At 40.0% G+C, this 23,741-nt stretch overlaps 1 protein-coding gene across 1 annotated transcript in view; it reads right to left on the reverse strand.

The window, feature by feature from the left end:
* The window catches only part of KIAA1210 (KIAA1210 ortholog), a 47,715-nt gene that overhangs the window by 14,984 nt on the left and 8,990 nt on the right, over positions 1-23,741 (reverse strand). The window contains exons 3-5 of the mRNA XM_045994815.1: positions 18,199-18,325; positions 17,740-17,877; positions 14,150-14,305 (exon numbers count right to left, since the gene is read on the reverse strand). Of these exons, the coding sequence (XP_045850771.1) occupies positions 14,150-14,305; positions 17,740-17,877; positions 18,199-18,325 (421 nt within the window). The remainder of the gene's footprint in view (positions 1-14,149; positions 14,306-17,739; positions 17,878-18,198; positions 18,326-23,741) is intronic.

Below are 23,741 nucleotides of genomic sequence, written 5' to 3' on the forward strand. Positions count from 1 at the left end.
AGGCACAGTGTGGGTCAGGAAAATCCATCAGGGCCGTGGGGTTTCTCGGTAGGAGGGCTGAGTGGAGGGGACAAAGTCAGGCTGGAAGAGGGCTTGTGTGTAATCTGCATTTGCATGTGACAAGCACTGGCTGTGGTAGGCAACTGAGGAATGATTGAACACTACGTCCGAAAGTAATGATTTTTTAATTAAAAAATTTTTAATTAATTAATTTTTAATTAATTAATAATTAATTAATTTTTTTAATTAATTAATTTTTTAATTGAAAAAAAATTTTTTTTAAATCTACCTTTATTTCCGCCAGGCTGACGGGAGGACCCTGAGGAGCTGTGTGCCCCATCTCCAAGGAGGTGGGGAGGAAGCCCGTCACCTTGTCCTCTTTATGGCTGGCCTCCACCTCTCCGAACTGTCTGGTCCCAGGGCTCCCAGTTCAGTTCCTCTGTAGGAGCTTCAAACTGGTCTCCTCTGGGTATCTTGACATAGCACTCTCTACACCTCCAAGATACACCCTAGAACAGGTCCCACTCGTGAGCAGCTCCCAATATTGGTGTCAGGAGAGCCTCCTCAAAGGCCAAGTAATAAATCATCTCTCTCCTGGACACCAATGGAGAAGGATGTAGATTAGCAGGTGGACACAATCTCCATCTGTTTACTTACTAGCTCATTCTAGCTTTCCACAACACCAACGGGTCACCTGTGGCATTTGCAGCTTTGACCTCTCTCCTCAATTCCCTACCACTGTCCAGTGATAACCTCAGCTACTATTTTGGTTCCAACTATGGTTCTTTTATGGCCTGGGATTCCAAAGCCTGAGACACAACACGGTGCTAATGGGGCCAGTGAGAGATCCAGGTCCCTTCTCTGTTTGGGATTCTAGGGAAAGGGGAAGGAATGCTAGTTATTTTTGGCAGGGTGAATCATGCAAAATTAGGAGTGGCCCCCAGGCCTGTTCTAACTTCTTCATGCAACTCTCATCCATGAATTTAGAGAATACCTCTTCTGGGCACTGTATATTTGTTTGTGTTATCTGGAGGAATTGTTCATTGAATACTTAGTGTACAGAGTAAGGTCTCTTGTTTTGTGGTTCTGAAATGTGCTCGTGCTTTGGGGAAGGAGGGTCGTACAGTTCTGGTATTTGGGGACTGGATGACAACGTTATACTCCCACTAACCTCCCATGATCTGTCTCCCTGTTGTCTCTGTGCCTGTGTCTCCTGTGACTTTCTGTTGCAGACACACTGTTGGTTTGCTGTGCCTCAAACATGGCACGCATGCCCTTCCCTCGGGGCATCCTCACTTGCTGTTCCTTCTGCCAGGCATGCTCTTCCCCCCTTGTTCACATGGCTTCCTCTCTCACTTCCTTCAGGTCTCCATACACAAGCCATCTTCTTCTTCTTGCCGATCGCTTCCCTGGATAACCCAGTCAAAACTTTATCCCTTCACCCTGACAAGTCTTCCTTGGGCACTTGGATCACTAATATACTGTGTATATTGCTTATTTTTCTTGTTTATTGTCCATATCCCCCATGATAACTATAAACTCCATGAAGAAGGGTTTCCATTTGTTTTATTTACTACAGGATCCCTAACACCTAGAAACGTGCTGGTACATAGTAGTTGCTCAATAAATGTTTGCAGAACCGGTGAATTGATTATGTTAAAAGTTTCCATCAGATGTTGCCTGTCTGAGAAACTTCCAGAGAAATATCTCTGGTTCTCTGTTATCATTTTAATCTTCCTGAAACCTCCCTAGCTCCACCCAAAGGTAAATGGAAAGAGTCAAAGAGGTCTGTGGCTCCAGAAACCCTAAAGGGACTCCGGGGCAACTGGCTTTCCATGAAGATGAACTTATGAGGCCTAGACAGTAAGCAAAGATACATTGAATTTAAAAATCTTTTCACTTTGGTTGGCAACCTAAACCTTGTAAGGTAAACACTATAGACAAAAGCACTGTTTAGGGAAACTCACTTTATAGCAAAACAAAGAAATCAGGCTCAGCAAACTTCTGGCCAATGGTAGACTGAGTGTGTGAAAGACAGAGCTTAGCTGTTCGCCGCCGCAGCCTATGTCAAGAGTCTGTCAGACTTAAAAATAGCCACTAGTCTCCCCGTGCTTGAATGACTCTCGTTAAGGAATCTCTGGGTATTAGCTCTAAACACAGACGCACAACTATCTTTAAAACGGGGCTAAAAATAAGAGAGCAAAGCCATCAAGCATTCTTCCCACTGGACTATGGTGCCCCAGCTCAGGCACAGGATTCGAAACAGCTCTAAGAGGATCTCTGTTGTTGAGGTCAGAGTATGTCGTATGGGTATAGAGTATGTGTATATTTTACAATTTCCCTGAAACTCAGAAATGAATTGAATAAGCAGTTCATTAAATGAATGATTCAAATAAACTGTCTGGAACTCTGGGGAGTGGTTCTGAAAGTATGTTCTGGGATTCCCCTAACGATCAGCATCAGAATCATCTGGAGTGTTGAAAAAAATGTGTTTTAAAGGACACATAGAGACCTGCTGAATAAGCCTGTCAGGGGAGGGGCCTGACAGTGGCTCCGTGGGCTCTCCAAGTGAGTCTTCTGGGTTGTGACTCACTCCTCACTCTCTGGCGTGATGAGAAAGGCTCTCATTTTCAAACAGAAGCACAGCAAAATCCTAAATAACCCCACCAGTTGCCTCAGAACAGGAACCATCCAAATCTGGATTCCCTGTGGGAATTGGGGCCCTTTCCTGAGGCCCTACACTTTCCTTCAGCCATATTGGTTAAGAGAAACCTAGAAGAGTCACCACAGGAGCCAACCAGAGGATTTTATGAGCTACCCAGGAAAAGCAAGCCTAATCCCTTCTTGGCAGGTTTCTGCAAGAAAGCCAAGTGAAGGAAATGAGACTCCTTTCTCTACTTTTCCTTCCCCTCATGCAACCCCTGGCCTCCCTCCCCATACTCTGAGAGCTAACACACCCACTCTCTACCCGGTGTGCATTTTATTAAGGAAGGACAAGATGTTTTCATTCTTTCTCCTGGGTTTTAGAGGGATGTTAGCACAGACAGCTTCGGACTAACAGCTGGAGTTAAATGAGCTCCTTTTGCCTCAACATCCGGGAGAGGTGCCAGGCCTGGCCTCTACTAACCCAGAATCTTCCTGGGGAAGGAGGCTGGGTCAGGCCTTTGGCCAGAGGAAGGGATCCTTCAGCATTGGTTGGTAGTGGTGCCGGATACCCCTTTGTATTGGTTCAGGTAGGGGCTGCTCTTCGGAAAATTAAAACACATTTCAGTTCCCCTTTTTCCCTTCTGTCAAGTTTCTAGACCCGGTGCAAAATAGTTCAGTCAATAATCCATCCTTTTGATGGTTTCTTTATCTGTTGTATAATGCTAGGGTCTCCCCCTTTTCTTTTAACTCTTGATAAGAAACACTTGGGGAGGGTAGAGAGCACTTTGGCCGATTCTCAGAACAAAGGAGAACCCCCATGGTTACATCTTACATAAGGGCATGAACTGGTGGCTATTTAGGCCCAGATTTCATCAACCATTGGGCCCCCAAAACTGTCATCCTGGGGAAAAGCTCCCTCTGAGACTGCCAGGGAGGTTTTGATACTGGGACGTTGGAGAGCTGTGTTCCGTGTGAGTCATTCAGCCAAAGGCTGGAAAGGCAAGTATCCATTGAAAGCTCTCCAGAAGGAGCGGCAGCTCTTGGTGGGAACAGTGGTTCTCAGTGGGAATCTTCTCTACCAAGACGTACTGACACAGGGTATGAGACCCGATATTGGCCATTGGGATTTTCATTTCCCAGGTGTGTCATTGGGCTTCTGTGCCCATTCCTGAGAATTCCTGTGCAACTGTTGCTTCACTCAGAACCTCTGTTTCATAAAACCTATTGTGGTCACGATTTTGCCAACTAGAAAGTTCTGGGAGGTGGACATCCACGTATTCCCTGCAGCTCCCGTTCTCTGCCTGTCTCAATTTCTTAACTAGCATGGAGAAGGAAGAACACGAACTTTGGAAATGAATAGGCCTGAATTTGAGGTCTTAGTCATGCCATTTATTAGCCCTTTGACCTGGGACAAGTTACCTGATCTCTTTGAGCCTCAGTCTCTATGTCTCTACAACATATCTCTATGTCTCTGAGAGGGATGATAATAATATATAATTCAGTGTGCTGTTGGAAGGATGGAATTCAACAATCCAAGGGAACTGCCTTTCACAGAAGAAAGTCTCAGTAAGTGTGAATGGCTATTGCTGTCGTGGGTGTTAGTTGTACAAATTTAGAAAGCTGCTAGAGTCCACACGGTTTGGTGAAAAGTCCTGTGAATTTAGGCACGACTCCTGGGTTTGAATCCCAGTTCTCTCTCGCTGGTTGGCCCTGTAACCTTGGCCAAAGTCATTTCATCTCTCTGAACCTTTTTTTTCTCCTAAAACAAGAATAATGCAATCTTCCCCCATCTATTTTACAGAGTTCCTGAGAACATCAGATGCACCTATAGATACAAAATCACTTTGTAAGCTACGAATTTTTATGCAGCAGTGGTGAGGGGGGCACTATGCTCTCCTTTGCTGTATCAGAGACCGATTTGTAGATAACAAAGGTGAATTGTGGAGTAGGCAGCCCGGAATAAAGAAAGAGACATGACAAGGAGGCAGCCTTACAGCCATCTAAATGAACTCTTCAGCAGCCAATACGACGGGCTAACTAGGAGCAGGTATTTTTTTTTAATTTTTTTAAAGATTTTTAAAATTTTTTTATTTGATGGACAGAGATCACAAGTAGGCTGAGAGGCAGGCAGAGAGAGAGAGAGAGGAGGAAGCAGGCTCCCTGCTGACTGAGAGCCCGATGCGGGGCTCCATCCCAGGACCCTGGGATCATGACCTGAGCTGAAGGCAGAGGCTTTAACCCACTGAGCCACCCAGGCGCCCCTAACTAGGAGTTGTTTAACCCCTACCATGTTCAAAAGTGACATTTGTCCTGCAGGGGAACCCTATGGGCGCAGGAGTTTAATCAGCTCAAATTTTAAGCACTAAGTAGCTGATACATCCCTTTCTCAAGAGTGAAAACTGATTGGGTTGCATGGGTATGCCTTCTTTTCCACACAACTATTTTTCTCCATGAAGAACCACTATCGAAGCAAAATATTCGACCTGCTCATTAGGGAATACAGAGGAAGATGAGTCGGGTTGGGAAAGTGGGAGGGGTGGGGGAAGGGCTAAGTAGGAGGATCCTCTGGTCCAAGGGTGGGCTAAAGATGGCCGGTGGGGTGGATGAGCCAGGCCCTGCTAAGGTAGACTGCCTGCTGAGGGAGCCCTGGGCTTTCCGTTCTCTCTGTGCAGGAAAAGCCGAGATCGAGCAGAGTCACGGTGGCCCGTCAGGGCACACACGCTCCGCAGGGACACCTGTTCATCCTCAAGGCCTGTCTTGCCTGTACTCAAAGAACTGAAGCCCCTGAACTGGGGCAGAGGCCTCGGACACCCCCAGAGGAAGATCACTCAGGGAAGAAATAGCAAGTTTTTCTCAACCAAAACTCAAAGTGGGAAAAATACTCAACTCTTCACTCAGGGAAATGGGGAAGGAAGAGGCAGAGACAGCAAGGTTTCCGGCAATCCTTCCTATTCTGCCCCGAGGAGTTTGAAAGAAAAAGCGAGCCTAGGGTAAAAGGTCTTCTGTGTCCTTTTAAAATTCTCTCTTTGTCGCTATTTTTTGCCATTTTAATTATTACAGGTCTTAGGAGTTCTTGAAAGAGAACGTGTTTCCTTATGCCTCCAGCAGGGGGCAGCAGCTTAGAGAGGAAAATAAAATAGGCAGCTTGGAAAGACACCCTCTCCCCCATGCCCTCAGCAGCCTACCAGCTCCGCGCACCCACCCAGAGACTCAGGTATCTTTCAGTCTGACGTCCGTACTTGGATCCGCCTAGCTCCCTAGTTGATCCTCAGTGAGAAGGCAGTTGGAGCTGGGTTTGTGGGAAAACCTCCAAAGATAGACTACTTGGGGGTCATAATTTATGGGAAGCTTAGACTAGCATCCGGGCCAGCACATCTGGTTGGGATACTGATTACAGTTGCTTCTCGGAATGCCGCTGTTGCTGCTGTTGCTGCCACCTGCCCCCTCGTGTTCACCATGATGAACATATGAACCAGGGAGCATGGTGGAGACAGCGAGAAACGCTCGTGCCTAGGGTGGGAGGGGTTTGACCATACCACCCAGGATAGACTTTCTGCCCGGCAGCCCAACATGTAACCTATTGCAAGCAAACTGAATACTTGGATTTATTAATAGAAAGTTGGTTTCACCACTCTAAAAAACAGCATGAAGTTTCCTCAAAAAATTGAAAATAGAGCTACCATACGACCCAGCAATTGCACTTCTGGGTATTTACCCTAAAGATACAAATGTAGTGATCCAAAGGGCCACGTGCACCAGAGTGTTTATAGCAGCAATGTCCACAATAGCCAAACTATGGAAAGAACCTAGATGTCCATCAACAGATGAATGGATAAAGAAGAAGTGATGTATATATATACAATAGAATACTATGCAGCCATCAAAAGAAATGAAATCTTGCCTTTTGCAATGACATGGATGGAACTAGAGGGTATTATGCTGAGCGAAATAAGTCAATCAGAGAAAGATAATTATCATATGATCTCACTGATATTTGGAATTTGAGAGGCAGAGTGGAGGGTGTGGGGGGTAGGGAAGGAAAAAATGAAACAAGATGGGATCAGGAGGGAGACAAACCATAAGAGACTCTTAATCTCACAAAACAAACTGAAGGTTGCTGGGGGGAGAGGGGTAGGGAGAGGGTGGTTGGGTTATGGACGTTGGGGAGGGTATGTGCTATGGTGAGTGCTGTGAAGTGTGTAAACCTGGCAATTCACAGACCTGTACCCCTAGGGCTAATAAAACATTATATATTAATAAAAAATTAAAAAAGAAAGAAAGTTGGTTACATTCAAGCAGGGCAAATGTTTAGACTGAGCCTTAGAAATGTTGACTATAAATAATTTAACTCTATTTTTGACCTAAAAATACATAGCCTACTCAAATTCCGGAAAGAGAAAACCTATGTCTTCAAATGTTACCTACTTTTAAAGAAAAGAATTTAAAAATATAAGAAGAAGGAAATAAGGGAATGAAAATAAGAAGGGTGCACTGGGGCACCTGGGTGGCTCAGTCCATTAAGCGTTTGCCCTCAGTTTAGGTCATGATCTTGCCGTCCTGAGATGGAGCCCAACATTGGGCTCCCTGTTTGGTGGGGCGTCTGCTTCTCCCTCACCTTCTGACTCTGCCCCTCCCCCCGCTTGGGCTCTCTTTGTCTCTCAAATAAAAAAGCAAAATCTTAAAAAAAAAGAAAATGGGTACCCTAAGACAAAGCAATTAAATCCAAAAGAAGGTAGCAGTGGAGGAGCTGAGGAACAAAAGAAGATAGAAGATACACAGGGGAAAAAGAACAAAATGGCAGCAGTAAGCTGTTCTTTATTAGCAATTACTATGAATGTAAATAAATTAACCCTCAAATCAAAAGACAAAAATTTGCAAGATGGATTTAAGAAATATGATTTCTTTATATGCACATACAAGAGACTCACTTTAAATCTAAAGACACAAATAAGTTAAAAGCGAAAGGATGATAAAAGATATTCTAAGCAAACAGTAACCAAAAGAGCCAGGTGGCTACACCAATATCAGACAACATAGACTTTAACTTCAAAATTGTTATAGGAGATCAAGATAGATTGGATACACTGATAAAAGGGTCAATCTATCAGGTAGCTAGAACAATCATAAACATGTACACCCCAAACAACAGGCTCCCCCAAATACATGAAGAAAAATGGACAGAATTGAAAGGAAAAATAGTTCTACAACAGTAGTTACAGATTTCAGTATCCTATTTGCAATAGTAAATAAAGAACTAGACAGAAGATCAATAAGGAAATAGAGGACTTGAAAGAATACTATAAACCAAGTAAACATAACAGATATATATATATAAAACATTCCATACAGCAAGAGCATAACGTGTATTATTCTGAAGTACACATGGAACATTCTTCTGGATAGACCAGATGTGAGGCCACAAAATAAGTCTTAATAATTTTTAATTATAAAATTTTATAAAATTATATTATTATATATAATTATATAGAATTATAATAAAATTATAAAATTTTAATAAATTTTAAAAGATGGAAATCATATAAAACATCTTCTCTAACTACAATGGATTGAAACCAGAAAATGTAAGGAGAGCCAGAAAATTCACAAATAGGTGGAAATTAAACAACATAGCCATAAGTAACCAATGGCTCAAAGAAGAAATCAAAAGGAAAGTTAGAAAATACTTTCACATGAATGAAAACTAAAACACAACATAAAGAAATGTATGAGATACAGTAAAAACAGACCTTGGAAATGTATAGATATACATGCCTATATTAACAAAGAAGAAAGGTCACAAATCAATAACCTAACTCTCCACTGTAAGGAACTAGGAGGAGAAGAGAAGACTAAACCCAAAGCTAGCAAAAGGAAAGAAATAATAAAGATTAGAGGCAGAGATGATGTAAAAGGGAATAGAGAAACAATAGAGAAAAATCAATGAAACCAAAAGTGGGTTCCTTGAAAAGTAAAACAAAATTGACTAATCTTTAGCTAGATTTACTATGTTAAAAAAAAAAAGGAGTCACAAATTACTAAAATCAGAAGTGAAAGGAGACAATCACTAGTGACCTTAAAGAAATAAGAATTATAAGACAATACTATACGTAATTGTCTATCAACAAATTAGATAGCCTAGGGGAAGGGATACATTCTTAGACACACCCAATTTATCAAAATTGACCCAAGAAGAAAGAAAATCTGAATTCATCTATAACAGGTTAAGCGAATGAATCAGTAGTCAAAACTTCCCAACAAGAACCAAAAGGACCTGGACCAGATGGCATGGCCTCACTGATGAATTCTACCAAACTTTTAAGGAATAAATCACACCAATCCACACCAATAATTCACACCAATTCACACCAATTGAAACAGATATTTCAAAAACAATGGAAGAGAGAATACCCCAGTTCTGTGAGGCCAACATTGCCATGATTCCAAAGCTAGATAAAGGTATCACAAGAAAAGCACACTATAGACTTATATCCCTCATTAAAACACATGCAAAAATGCCAGCAAACCAAATCCACCAGCCTATTAAGTCAATTGTATAGCATGACCAGTTGGGACTTATCCTAGGATTGCAAAGAGGTTTGCATATGAAAATCACTCAATGTAATATAACATATTAATAAAATGAATGAAAAAATATAACATGATCATCCCAATGGATACCAAAAAACATATGACAAAATCTAAAACCTTTTCATGCCAAAAACACCTAACAAACTAGGGATAGAAAACATATGTGAAAAATGCATAGCTAAGATCATACTCAATGGTGAAACAGTGAAATCTTTCCCAAAATTAAGAATAAGACAAGGACGTTTGTTCTTAGCATTTTTTTTTTGCCCTTACCACTTTTATTCAACATTCTACTGGAAGTTCTAGCCAATTAGGTAAGGAAAAGAAACAAAACCATGCAAATTGGAAAGGAAGAAGTAAAACTGTATCTACAAATGACACAATCTCATATGTAAAAAATTATATCTGTATATACAGTTGCAGTTAATATAATTTTAATAGATAGTCAGATGGGGAATTTCAAAGAGAAATGGAAACTATAAAAAAAGAACCAAATAGAGGGTGCCTGGGTGACTCAGATGGTTAAGCATCTGCATTTGGCTCAGGTCATGATCCTGGGGTCCTGGGATCAAGTCCTGCCTCAGGCTTCCTGCTCAGTGGAGAGCCTACTTCTCCCTCTGCCTCTCTCTCTCTCTGTCTCTCATGAATAAATAAATAAAATCTTTTTTAAAAAAGGAACCAAATAGAAAATCCTAGAACTGAAAATTACAATGTCTGGGGGGGGGGGGGGGGAAATCCCAGATAGATTTTGCATTCTCATAAAAGCAGAAGAAAATACCAAGTGAATTTATACAGAGAAGTCAATAAAAAAGGCAAAATATGAAGAGAAGAAATTAAAATGTTAACAAAAAATTAAATTCTAAAGAATCCCCATAAATCTAGGAGAGCTAATAAATGAATTAATCAAAATTAAAAGATACAGGATCAATACACAAAAATCACTAGGCATGAGCAATCTAAAAAGGTAATTAAGAAAACACTTCCACTCACAAAATCATCCAAAAAAAAAAAAATACTTCGGGTTCCTGGGTGGCTCAGTTCATTAAGTGACTGCTTTCGGCTCAGGTCATGATCCTGGAGTCCCAGGATCAAGTCCCACATCAGGCTCCCTGCTCAGTGAGGAGTCTGCTTCTCCCTCTGACCCTCTCCCCTCTCATACTCTCTCTCTCTCTCTCTCAAATAAGTAAATAAAATCTAAAAAAAAATACTTAGAAATAAGTTTAACCAAAGAGGTGTGGGACTTGTACATATAAACTACAAAACATCACCAAAAGAAATTAAAGACCTAAATAAATGAACAGTCATCACATGTTCATGAGTTGGAAGACTTAATGTTAAGATGGTGATACTCTCCAAAGTGACCTCAAAATTCAATGCAATCCCTGTCATAATCCCAATATGCTTTTTTAAAAAAATTTGAGATATTATTTACTTATTTGAGAGAGAGAGAGAGAGAGCATGCGCACAAGCTAGGGGAGGGGCAGAGGGAGAAGAAGACTCCCCACTGAGCAAGGAACCAAATGTGAGGTTCAATCCCAGGATCTGAGATCATGACCTGAGCTGAAGTCAGACACTTAACCCACTGAGTCACCCAGGTGCCCCTCCCAATGTGAACTTTAGAAGATATGGAAAAACTTATTGTAAAATTGATATGGAATTGCAAGAGACCCCCAAAAGCCTAAACTATCTTAAAAAAAAAGAAAGAAAGGAACAGAATAGGAAAATTCTCACCTCCTGATTTTGAACCTTACTACAAAGCTACAGTAATCAAGACAGAGTAGTACTGGCATAAGCAGAGACATACAGATCATTGGAATAGAATTGAAAGTCTAAAAATAGGGGCGCCTGGGTGGCTCAGTGGGTTAAAGCCTCTGCCTTTCGCTCAGGTCATGATCCCAGGGTCCTGGGATCGAGCCCCGCATCGGGCTCTCTGCTTGGCAGGGAGCCTGCTTCCTCCTCTCTCTCTCTCTCTCTCTCTCTCTCTCTCTCTGCCTGCCTCTCTGCCTACTTGTGATCTCTGTCTGTCAAATGTATAAATAAAATCTTAAAAAAAAAAAAGAAAGAGAAGGAGCTGACTATATCCCTAAAAAAAAAAAAGAAAAGAAAAGAAAGTATAAAAATAAATCCATTCTTCTGTGGTTAACTGATTTGCAGTAAGCATGCTAAGAACATTAAATGGAGGAAATAATAGTCTTTTCAAAAAATGGTGCTGGGACAACTGGATAGCCACGTGCAAAAGAATGAAGTTAGACCCTTTCTCACGCCATATATAAAAAAGGACTCAAAATAGATCAAAGACTTAAATATAAGAGGTAAAACTCTTAGAATAAAACACAGGAGTAAATCGTCATGATCTTAGATTGGGCAATGATCTCTTTGACATGACACCAGAAGTACAAGTACCAAGAGAAAAAAATATCAATAAGTTGGACTTCATCAAAATTAAACTATTTTTTAAAACATTATTCTTTTGAGAGAATTAAAAGACAACTTACAGAATGGGGGAAATATTTGCAAATCATATATCTGAAAAGGGTCTAGTATCCAGAATACGTACAGGGCTCATAACACAACAATGAAAAAACAAGCAACACAATTAAAAATGGGCAAAGGCCTTGAATAGACCTTTATCCAAAGAAAGATATGCAAATGGACAATAAATACATGAAAAGATGCTTAACATTGTCAGCCACTAGAGAAATGCTAATCAAGACCACAATGAGATACCACTTCACAGTCGCAAGAATGACTATTTTTTAAAAAGATTTTATTTATTTATTTGACAGAGAGAGATCACAAGTAGGCAGAGAGGTAGGCAGAGAAAGTGAGAGGGAAGCAGGCTCCCTGCCAAGCAGAAAGCCCCATGCGGGACTCGATCCCAGGACCCCGAGATCATGATCTGAGCTGAAGGCAGCGGCCTAAATCACTGAGCCACCCAGGCGCCCCAAGAATGACTGTTTTTTTTAAGTGGAAAATAACAAGCGTTGGGCAACTTTTGCAGATATTGGAACCCTTACACCTAAGCAGGGGGGAATATAAAGTGGTGTAGCTGCTGGGGAAAACAGTTTGGTGGTTCCTCAAAAAGTTAAATATAGAACTACCATCCCATCCAGCAATTCCGCTCCGAGGTATGCACACAAAAGACTTGAAAACAAGTGTTCAAACAAAAACTCGTATATGAACCTTCGGAGAGCATTATTCATAATAACCAATAGGGAGATAGGACCCAAATGTTCATCAGTTGATGAAGAGCTCAACAAAACACAGTATATCCATACAATGGAGAGTTATTCAGCCACAAAAATGATTGAAGTACTACAACATGTTAGTACAACCTCAAAAACCTCAAAAACTTTGTACTAAGGGAAAGAGGCCATATGCAAAAGGCCATATACTGTGTGATTACATTTCTTTTTTTTAAGATTTTATTTATTTATTTGACAGACAGAGATCACAAGTAGGCAGAGAGGCATGCGGAGAGAGAGGAGGAAGCAGCCCCCCTGGTGAGCAGAAAGCCAGATGCCGGGCTCAATCCCAGGACTCTGGGATCATGACCAGAGCTGAAGGCAGAGGCTTTAACCCACTGAGCCACCCTGGTGCCCCTGTGTGATTACATTTCTATGAAGTGTCCAGAATGGGCAAATCCAGAGGCAGAAAGCAGATTCATGGTTGCCAGCAACTGAGAGGAGAGAGGAATGATACATAGGGAGCTTCTGTCTGGGGGAACCAAAACCATTCCAGAACTAGATAGTGGTGATGTTGCACAGCGTAGTAAATGTACTTAATGCCACTGAATTGTATACTGTACCATGATAAATTTTGCTATGTGTATTTTATCACAGGGAAAATGTTATCTTAATTCAATCCTTCTACCAAATCAGACTAATTTGTCTGATTTAATGGTATTCTGCAGAAAATACATATAGTCTAAATCCATAAATCAGTGAGCATCCATATCCCCCTACCACCTGCCTGTGCTTTAACTTTGTTCCTAACTTGATTGTTTTTTCTTCTTGTTGACACATCTTAAAAGGTTACTTCATTCCATAGGATCTTTTAGCATCAAAGCAGTTTTGTGCTAACTGACCAATGATCTTTATTATCAATTACCTTTATCTTTATTATCAATTACCTATCAATTCCCAAGGCTAATTGTTCTAAACTCTACTTCACTTTAAAAGTCTTTTCAAGTTTGGGATGCCTGGTGGTTCCGTTGGTTGAGCCTCTGACTTGGTTTCAGCTTGGTTCATGATCTCAGGGTCGTGGGATCGAGCCCTGGGTTGAGCTCAGCATAGGGTCTGCTTGTCCAGCTCCCTCCCGCTCTGCCCCTGTGCTCTCTCTCTCATAGATAGATAGATAGATAGATAGATAGATAGATAGATAGATAAAATCTTTAAAAGTCTTCTCAAGTTCAACAACAACCAATTAAATCAATCACACATTAGTATTGATATGGACACCATCTATTAATTTTTCAATTGTTGATGGATATTATTTGGTTGACCAACCTAGATGTATGAAATGTACATGTCAAATGTTTTTTCTTATAGGTGTGTGTCTACCAAACAATACTACATGCCCCAACCTTTGAGATTTTGGTGTTCGAAAACATAGAGGCTTTACTTCCACAAAAATCTCCATTGTTTTCTTCTCAAAAGAACTGAAAACATCTGCAAACTATTATTGTTTTCTGTAATACTGTCTTCCATTGTTTATAAACCAAAGTGCTGATTATTTCGTTTGTAGAATTGGACAGAAAATGTAAATCACCATGCAAATCAGAAGTCAAAAATGGCTGCTCCTTCCTCAAGTGGCCCCCTAGTGCTAAGCCACAGCAGAAGAGAGCAAAAGGGATTATGCCTCTGACCTGGATCCCCCAACCAAACCTACCACTTAGAATGTGGCTAACACTCACCTTCCTCATTGACATAATCTTGATTGGTAAATCTTTCCTCTGTGGGATCTTGGGTGACTCCTCATCAACAGAGGTTTCTTCAAAGTCAGCAGAGGTTGTGTGAGATCGCATCAGAGGGGGACTGCTGCTTGAGTGGCGTCGGCGCAGTGAGGGGAGCTGGGAAGGAGGAGAATAGAAGGAAAATGTTAGAACTTGTGTGCTTTCCTTCAAATTACTGGTGTTCTCTTGTTGCTTAATGGTTGAAGTACCAAGACCCCAAAATGAAAAAACAAGCCATGGAAAGAATCTCCTTCCTCCCTGTCCTCACTTTTTGACCTATGCAGACCAAAGACCAATAGGATTGAGTCACTCTCTGGGCTGCAGCACACTTTCACCAATCCCCAAACAAAGACAGAAACTTCGAACTGCTTGTTTGATCAAAACCAGAATTCTGGGGGTGCCTAGGTGGCTCAGTGGGTTAAAGCCTCTGCCTTCAGCTCAGGTCATGATCCCAGGGTCCTGGGATAGAGCCCTGAGTCGGGCTCTCTGCTCTGCAGGGAGCCTGCTTCCTCCTCTCTCTCTCTGCCTACTTGTGATCTCTGTCAAATAAATAAATAAAATCTTTAAAAAAAAACAGAATTCTGGTGTTCTCTCTCTCTGTTGCTAACTATAAATCTTCTTTGAGTCTAATCTTTGTTTTCATTTTGTCCCTGTATTCAGAAGTCTGGTTCTTATGGAGGTTGGATTTTGGGGTTAAGATCTAGGCTTGGCATCCAAACTATAATCCTTGCTCCTATCATTCCAGGAATTGTCTGGATCAGATCTTGACTCTGTTGGCTGTTTATCTTAATCCTGTCAAGATCAATCTTCTGGAATTATTAGAAAATCTACAGAACTAGCCTTGCTTAGAACTACTTTCCTAGTTTTCCTAAGGGGATGAAATGGATCATTTGGGTTTCCCTTGGACCTCAGCACACTAATTTAGTTCATTCCAATTTGAACCTCACGATACACTTGAATCTGACGTGCTGGCCTCTGTCATGGTCATTTGGATGTGGATCCAAATCTCTGATTTGATCTTTAACAAATACTGTTAAGCATCTACAGTGGGCCATATTCCACTCTAACTAAGCACTGGGCCTATAGCAATAAACAAAACAAAAATCTTTCTTGTCTTGGTGCTGACATGCTTTTCTCTGTCTCCTGCTCAGGACAGATGGGTTTCAAACTCTCAAAGACAAGAGGCCCCGAGGAGGGTTTGTCCAATGTTCTGTCCCTGGATCACTCCTGGCTAGTGTCTAAAGTGCCCTCTTATCACCACCAGGCCCCACTGGGGACTCTTGAGAAGAAGTCTTGGAGTTTCACCAGTGCCAAGCCCAATTCTAATAACGATAATGACAACTCACTTTTACTGAGGGCTTTACTCTGCTTTAATCTGTATTTTTCCTTCCTTTTGCTAGCTTTGGGTTTTGTTTGCTCTTCTCTTTCCCATTCCTTCGGGTGAAGGGTTAGGTGTTTAGGTAATTGGTTTGAGATCTTTCTCCCTGCCAGGCAGGGAGTGCCCTTCATAGATGCATGTCATGCAAACCTTGCAATGATTCTTTGAAACACCTGCTCTTTCTAGATGGGGAAGATCAGGTCTGAGAGATGACATGACTGGCTCTAATTTTCCCGCTGGCCTAGCAAGTGTCTGAAAGGTCTGCTTGCCTGTGAAGCCCATGTTCTTAAGCCCTGCACACTCCTGTCTCCTAACTGTAAGAGCCAGGAAGGGGGGGATGTCCCATATTCAAGTTCAGGGACTTTAAAGGCAACAACCAGAAGAGAGGGTGTGCCTCCTTCCTTAGGAAGGGCTGCAGAGGGAGCGTCAGGTCTGTGAGCAGTAAGAAGGCTGCTTTGCAACCTTTGCAGTCTCTTAAATTACTCAATTCAATTTGATTCCACAAGAAGGTGTTCACAACCTGCCAGTACTTCTTATCTATTTGTTCTCAAACAAAAAGAACATGCAATGTCTCGGAGGGCCATCTAGGCACCCACATTCCTAACACTTCAGATAAGACAGCAGGTGAAAATCTGGTAGGGAATAAAACATAGCTCAACCTTGGTATTTCTAACAGAATGATATGCTGGAATTTCCTCTCCCACAATCTTCCAGCTGCTCAGCAAGTCACATAATCCATTATGGATCCTGCCCCTTCGAGAACCCCAGACATTGGCCATTTCCATACTTGCTCAGTGTCTGTGCGGCACTGGGGGGTGGGGGTCAGGACCCTTGACCTGATGCTATCAACCACCCTATCATTTAGGGTTGTGACCTTGGCACTTAAGGAAGTCTCCCATGCAAAGGTCAATCTGGCGGTGGCTGGCTTGGGTTCCATTGACACCCTACCCTGTCTTCAGCCCTGTTTCTCAGAAGAGGGACTATGGAAAAGGCCAAAGATGTGAGGATTGGGCCCAAACCAGCCATTTAAGAAAACTTGTCTTTGGGCTGTTGTGACTTTCCTTAGCCCCCTCTTTGTTGTGAGAGGAAATGTGCCCAGAATCTTTACCTTTAATCTTCATCCCCCACTTCCCCCCAAATCATCTTTCTAGAGCAATGGCATGTCTCTGCTATGAGAGTCTCTCTGTGGCTGGGACTAAGAGAAGAGGGCGAGCAGGAGGCTTCCAGGACACAGGCTTCCCCTTTCTGCAAGCGAGAAATAACCCTCTAGCATTTGGTCATGTGGCAAGGGAGTGTGGGTTGCTGTGGAGACAAGCAAAAGCTGGTCCTCATGTTCAAAACCGAGGACTGGAAGGACTTTTCCTATTGTAGTGCGAGAGGGGAACAGTCTGCTGACCTAGGGGCTGCCTTATAGCCATAAGGTTGGTCCCAATGGTGACCATCTCAGCATTTGCTTGTCGACCCTCCATGGATAATGTAGCCCGTGGAATGTTCACATGCAGTATAGACCAAAGTGAGAGATAGGGGGTCTTACAGATATGTCACGAATAAGCCCCAGTTACCTTTTGCCAAATGCAAACTAATCAGCTCCTCAATGGAAAAGGGTCTCCCCCCTTGTGTGGCCTTCTCAGTTACTCAGGGATATCTGGGTATCATCCCGCCCACAACCTGAGAGAAGGAGGAAGGGAGTTGCTTAGGGTTTTCTCCCTGGCAGTGCTTCCTGCTCCCCCCTGCGAGATTTCTAGATTAGAGCTCCAGATGGGTCTAACAGAGCAATGGTTACGGTTATCCAGAGGTGAGATTCTTCTAAGCATATGCATAGACCCTTCTCCCTGTTGAGGCAGGCACAAAGAAATGGAATATCTTAAAGCCTGGGATGTTGGAAAGACTGGATTTTGAGGTCAACACATCTGGGTCAGATTTCTAGGTCTACCATTTACTCTCTGGGGAAGATTGAGCAATTTCTTTAACCTCTCTGAGTCTTTATTCTATCCTCACAAGCAATAGTCTAAGGTAGATATTAATATTATACCCACTGTTGGTGGGGAAAGGAAGGCTCAGAGAGGTTAAGCAACCAGCCTAACATCACAGAGCCAGTGAGTAGCAGAGTGAGGATTCAAGCATAGGTCTGTCCCACTCGGCTGTCATACTCCGCACAATTCCACTCTATTACCTCAGCGACCTTGGAGCCCCCAATCCAGATTCCACTTCTGGGCACATATCGTGGCACAGCTCCAAACATAAGTCCAGAAACACCTCCATGCACATCACTAGTCCCAGATCTAGGCAGAGTTCTGGAAGCTTGAGATCTCTGTAGAAGAACGAAAGAACATGGTGGTTGGAATGCTTGCACATTAACCAACAGTGGGCTGTCACCATCCTAAAACTTAGCTCATTCTTGGGGCATGTCTAGTGAATATGGTAATGCCATCCAAAGCCTTGTGCTGGGCACTAGGTCAACACATTGTGTATTTCTACATTCTCCCTTCTTTATGGTAGCCCTGTTGGGTAGAATCAGCTGGGGAGCAAGGACAAATTCCCCACTCTTTGTTTTTTGGCAGTTGGGATGCGGAATGGGGAGGATGAAAGAGGAGGGGTCTAATCAGGCACTGATGCTTAAGTTCATGGTTACCTGTCGAGGTCTGCCTCTCTGGCGCTCTAGAGAGGGGCAGATTCTATGCACTGATATTTCAGGCTCAGGATCCAACATGAAGATGCTGTCATGGGACAGGGCTTTACTGCCCATGTTGCTCTTGGCCCTGAACAGGAAGGAAAAGGTCTCATAAGAGCAGCCCAAGGGCCATAGGAACTGAAGACACAGGTATATCCATAGCATGACATACCAGACACCTCAGAAAGGGGACAAGGAGGCACATGGGCTGACAGAGAAGGTTTTCCATGAGAGATATGAAAAAATAAAGAATAGTATGGTCTCATTTAATATATATAACCAAGGGCACCTGGGTGGTTCAGTCAGTTAAGCATCTGCCTTTGGCTCAGGCCTGGTCCCGGGGTCCTGGGATCCAGCCCTGCATCGGGCTCCCTGCTCAGCAGGGAGTCTGCTTCTCCCTCTGTCCCTCCCCCTCCTTGTGTGTGCTCTCTCTCTTTTGCTCAAATAAACAAAAAACTAAATAAATTATATATGTGTATATATGTGTGTATATATAATATATTAATTAATATATTAATATATACAATATATTAATTAATATATTAAATATATTGATTAATATATCATATTAATATATAATATATAATTAATACATAATGTATTAATATATTATATTATATATTAATATATATTAATTATATAGTAATTGATTATGATTATTAATTGTTCTTTATTATGTATTATAATTATTAATTATTACAATTATTAACGATGATCATTTATATATTAATTATATAATATATATTATATAATATATTAATATATAATATTATTAATTAATATAATTAATATTAATTAATATACTTAATTAATATATTATAATATTATTAATATTATATATAATATAGTATATTATATTAATAATATAATTATAATATAACATATTACATAATATATTATTACTATATTAGTATGATTAATTATATTACTATATCAATAAAATATCTTAATTAATATATTAATATATATTAACCATAGAATATATTATATGCTAATATGTATTATATTAATATATAATAATTACATTTCATATAATAATTAATATAATTTCATATAATTAATTAAATAAAATAAAATTAATTTAATTTGAAATGAAATTAAAATAATTAAATAAAAATAAAATAACTAAAATAATTTCATATAATTATATATTAATTAATATATTAATGTGTTGATTAATATATCAATTAATAGATAATTATTTATATAGTGTATCAATAATATATTGATTAATATATTAATATTAATTAATTAATATATTAAAATATTATATTAATTAATACGTTAGTGTGTTGATTGCTATATTAATTAATATAATATATTAATGTGCCGATCAATATATCAATAATATATTAATTAATATATTGATATATTGATTGATATATTAATATATTAATGTGTTGATTAATTAATATATTGATTAATAGATAATTGTTTATATACTATATTAACAATATATTGATTAATATACTTTATTAATAATATATTAATTGATATAATATATTAATAATATAATATAATAATATAAATATATATTAATATTATATATGAGATAATATATTAATAATATTAATATATAATTATATAATATATGATATATATATTACATACATACGTAGTTTATGTTCATAGATAGCCACCAAATAATTAGTGGCAGTTCCCTCTGGGGAATGGCACTAGGAGCAGGGGGAGGAGCCTTAATTTCCTACTTTATGTAATTCTGTATAATTTTGATTTTTTAAATGATCAACACATATCTTATTTATATAATGGTTTTGAGTTATGGTTTACATACCATACAATTCACCCATTTCAAGTGTACAATAGCGGCAACAGGAATGGGAGGGAAGTGGAATGGGAGGGAAGTGGAATGGGAGGGAAGACCCTAAGTCTTTCTGTTATTAAGGTAAGAGTCATAAAATATCTTTCACACCCAAATTTCTCTCTAGTGGTTTTGTTTTTATTTAAAATACCAAACATCTGGGTGCCTGGGTGGCTCAATGGGTTAAGCTGCTGCCTTTGGCTCAGGTCATGATCTCAGAGGCCTGGGATCGAGTCCCGCATCGGGCTCTCTGCTTGGTAGGAGCCTGCTTCCGTCTCTCTCTGCCTGCCTCTCTGCCTACTTGTGATATATCTCTGTCAAATAAATAAATAAAATCTTAAAAAATAAAATACCAAACACCTGCCCAGATACTGGAGACTATCATTCACTAGATATTTTCCTCTTTCACACAAGGGTTCTGGGATACACCTGTCTGATTTTCAAAGCATCTTGGGCACCCATCCCTCCAACCCCACCACCAGCTTGCTAAACCCAGAAGGAAATACCTTCTGACTGGAAATTAAGCCAGGTTGATGACAGTTAAGTGCTAAGGCAAGTCAGGGAAAAGTTAGAACAAAAATGAAAAGCTGAAGGCACGAAAGACTCCTTTTGAAATGTGGGAATATATTTTAGCTGTTAAAAATTTCAACCAAAGACATCACAAGAAAAGGAAACTACAGACTAATATTGCTTATGAAATAGAGGTAAGAATCTTCAATAAAATTCTAGTAATCTGAATCCAGCAACATAAAGAATTATACACTATTAACCAAGCAGAACTTGCAAGAAATGTAATGTTATCTTAACATGTGAAAATCAATTAACGTAATACACCATATCAACAGAATAAAAACAAAAACCATGTAGTGATTTCAACAGATACAGAAAAAGCATTTGTAAAATCCAAACACATAATAAACACACTTATGATAAATACTCAACCTTGACAGAGGACATCTGTGAGAAACTCTCAGTTAATGTCATGCCTAATGATGAAACACTGAATGTTCTTTCCCTCACAGCAGGAAGAAAGAAGACAAGGTGTCTGCTGTTGCCACTTCAATTCAACATTGTACAGGGGTTCTAGCCAGGGCAATTAGGTAAGAAAATTAAATAAAAGGCATCCATATTGGACAGGAAGAAGTGAAATTATCTCCAATCATAGATGACACAATCTTGTGTATAAAACTCCTAAAGAATCCAATAAAAACTACTAGAACTAATAAATGAGTTCAGCAAAGTTGGAGGATAAAAGACCAATATATAACAATTGTCTTTCTATATACTGGCAATGAAGAATCTGGAAGTAAATGACGAAAACACTTCCAATTTTCAACCTTTACAAATAGGTTCTTTTTGTACCTGTACAAATACAAATACAAACATCAAAAAGAATAAAATGCTTAAGAACAAATTTAATGAAAAGTGTGTAAAAATTATACTCTGAGCACTCTAAAACACTGATGAAAGAAAATTAAAGAAGAAAACCTAAGTAAACGAAAAAGCAACCTATGCTCAAGGCTGAAAAGACTCAATCTTGTCAAGATGCCAACAGTCCACAAACTGATCTACAGATTTAATGTGATTACTATTGAAATTCCAGCTGCCTTTTTAATTTTCTTTGGCAGAAGTGGACCAGAATGATCTTTAAATTCATAGTGAAATGCAAGGGGCCACAAACTGATAAAACAATCTTGAAGAAGAACGAAGTTGGAGAACTCACACTTGCCAATTTCAAAACTTAATGCAAAGCTGCCATAATCAAGACAGTGTGGTACTGGCATGAGGATAGATATATAGATCAATGGAATAGAATTAAGAGTCCAGAAATCAACTCATTCATCCATGGTTAATTGATTTGCCAAGACTGTTCCATGGGGAAAGAAGAGTTTTTTCAACAAATGTTGCTGAGATAATTGGATAGATACATATAGGAGGGAGAAGTTAGACCCTATCTCATACCGTATATAAACACAAACTCAAGATGGATCAAAGACCTAAATAGAAGAGTTAAAACTCTGAGAAGAAAATATTGGGGGGGGTATATCTTCATGACCTGAATTTGGCAATGGATTCTTAGACTATGACTCTAAAAGCTTAAGCAATTGAAGAAAAAAATAAATAAATGGATTTGATCAGAATTAAGCTTCAAAGGATACTAGCAAGAAAGTGAAAGGACAACACACATAAAGGGGGGGAATCTTTGCAGATTGTATATCTTTTTTTAAAGATTATTTATTTATGTATTTCAGAGAGAGAGTGAGTGAGAGAGAACACGAATGGAGGGAGGAGGGGCAGAGGGAAAGGGAGGAGCAGACTCCCCCCTCCAATTAGGAAGCCCAATGTGGGACCCAATTCCAGGGCCCTGGGATCATGACCTGAGCTGAAGGGAGTTGCTTAACCAACTGAGCCACCCAGGGGACCCTGAAGACTGTATATTTGATAAGAGATTCATATTTAGAATACATGAGGAACTCTTACAATTCAATAATAAAAAGATAAATAACCCAATTTTTCAAATGGACAAAGGATCTCAATAGATATCTCTCTAAAGAAGATATACAGATAGTCAACAAGCATATGAAAAGATGCTCGACCATTCATTAGCCAACCAGGAAATATAAATCCAAAACATAATGAGATGCTCCTTCAGACCCACCAGAATGGCTAGAAACAAAAACTCAGATAGTAACAAGAGTTGGCAATTTTGGGGAGAAACAGGAACCCCCATGCACTGCTGGTGGAAATGTAAAATGGGGCAGGCATTTAGAAAAACCATTTAATGGTTCCTCAAAATCTTAAACCTTTAATTACCATATGACCCAATACACTCCTAGGTGTATACCCAAGAGAAATAAAAACATACATCCGTCCAAAAACTTGTATGCAAATGTTAATAGCAGCATTCTCCATAATAGCCAAAGGATAGAAACACCTAAGTATCTATCATCTGATGAACAGATAAAATGTGTTGTATTCATACTCTGGAATACTATTCAGCAGTATGAAGAAATTACCTATTGGACTCATGCTACCACCTGGATCACCCTGGAAAACAAAAACATGCTTAGGGAAACAAGCCAGCCACAAAAGACCACATACTGTATGATACCATTTATAGGAAGTATCAGAATAAACAAATTGAGAGAGATCACCTCAGGGCTGAAATGGGGATCACCTTGGGCTGAAATGGGGATAGGGAAGAATGGGCGCTGACTGCTAATGGGTACACGATTTCTTTTATGGAGGGGTGGAAATGTTTTTAAATTAGATAAAATAATTGTTTGAAATTTCATATACTTTTTTTTTGCACATATTACCTTCATTACGAAACATTTACTGTAATACATATAGGTTAGTGCTTTAGAAAATAATCTTTTTTTTTCTCCCCTAAGTAAGGCTCCATGCCCAACATGGCGCTTGAACTCATGACCCTGGGATCAAGGGTTGTGTGCTCTACTGAGCCAGCCAGGAGCCCCTAAAAATAATCTTTTTTTTTTTTGAGAGAAAGAAAGAGCAAGAATGAGTGGCAGGGAAAGGGGCAGAGGGAGAGAGAGAATCTTAAGTAGGCTCCATGCCCAGTGTGGAGCCTGTCCCAGGGCTCAATCTCACGACCCTAAGATCATGACCTGAGCTGAAATCAAGAGTCCAACATTCAACCGACCAAGGCACCCAGGTGCCC

This window comes from Meles meles, chromosome X (assembly GCF_922984935.1).
Source record: "Meles meles chromosome X, mMelMel3.1 paternal haplotype, whole genome shotgun sequence".
Classification (NCBI taxonomy): domain Eukaryota; kingdom Metazoa; phylum Chordata; class Mammalia; order Carnivora; family Mustelidae; genus Meles; species Meles meles.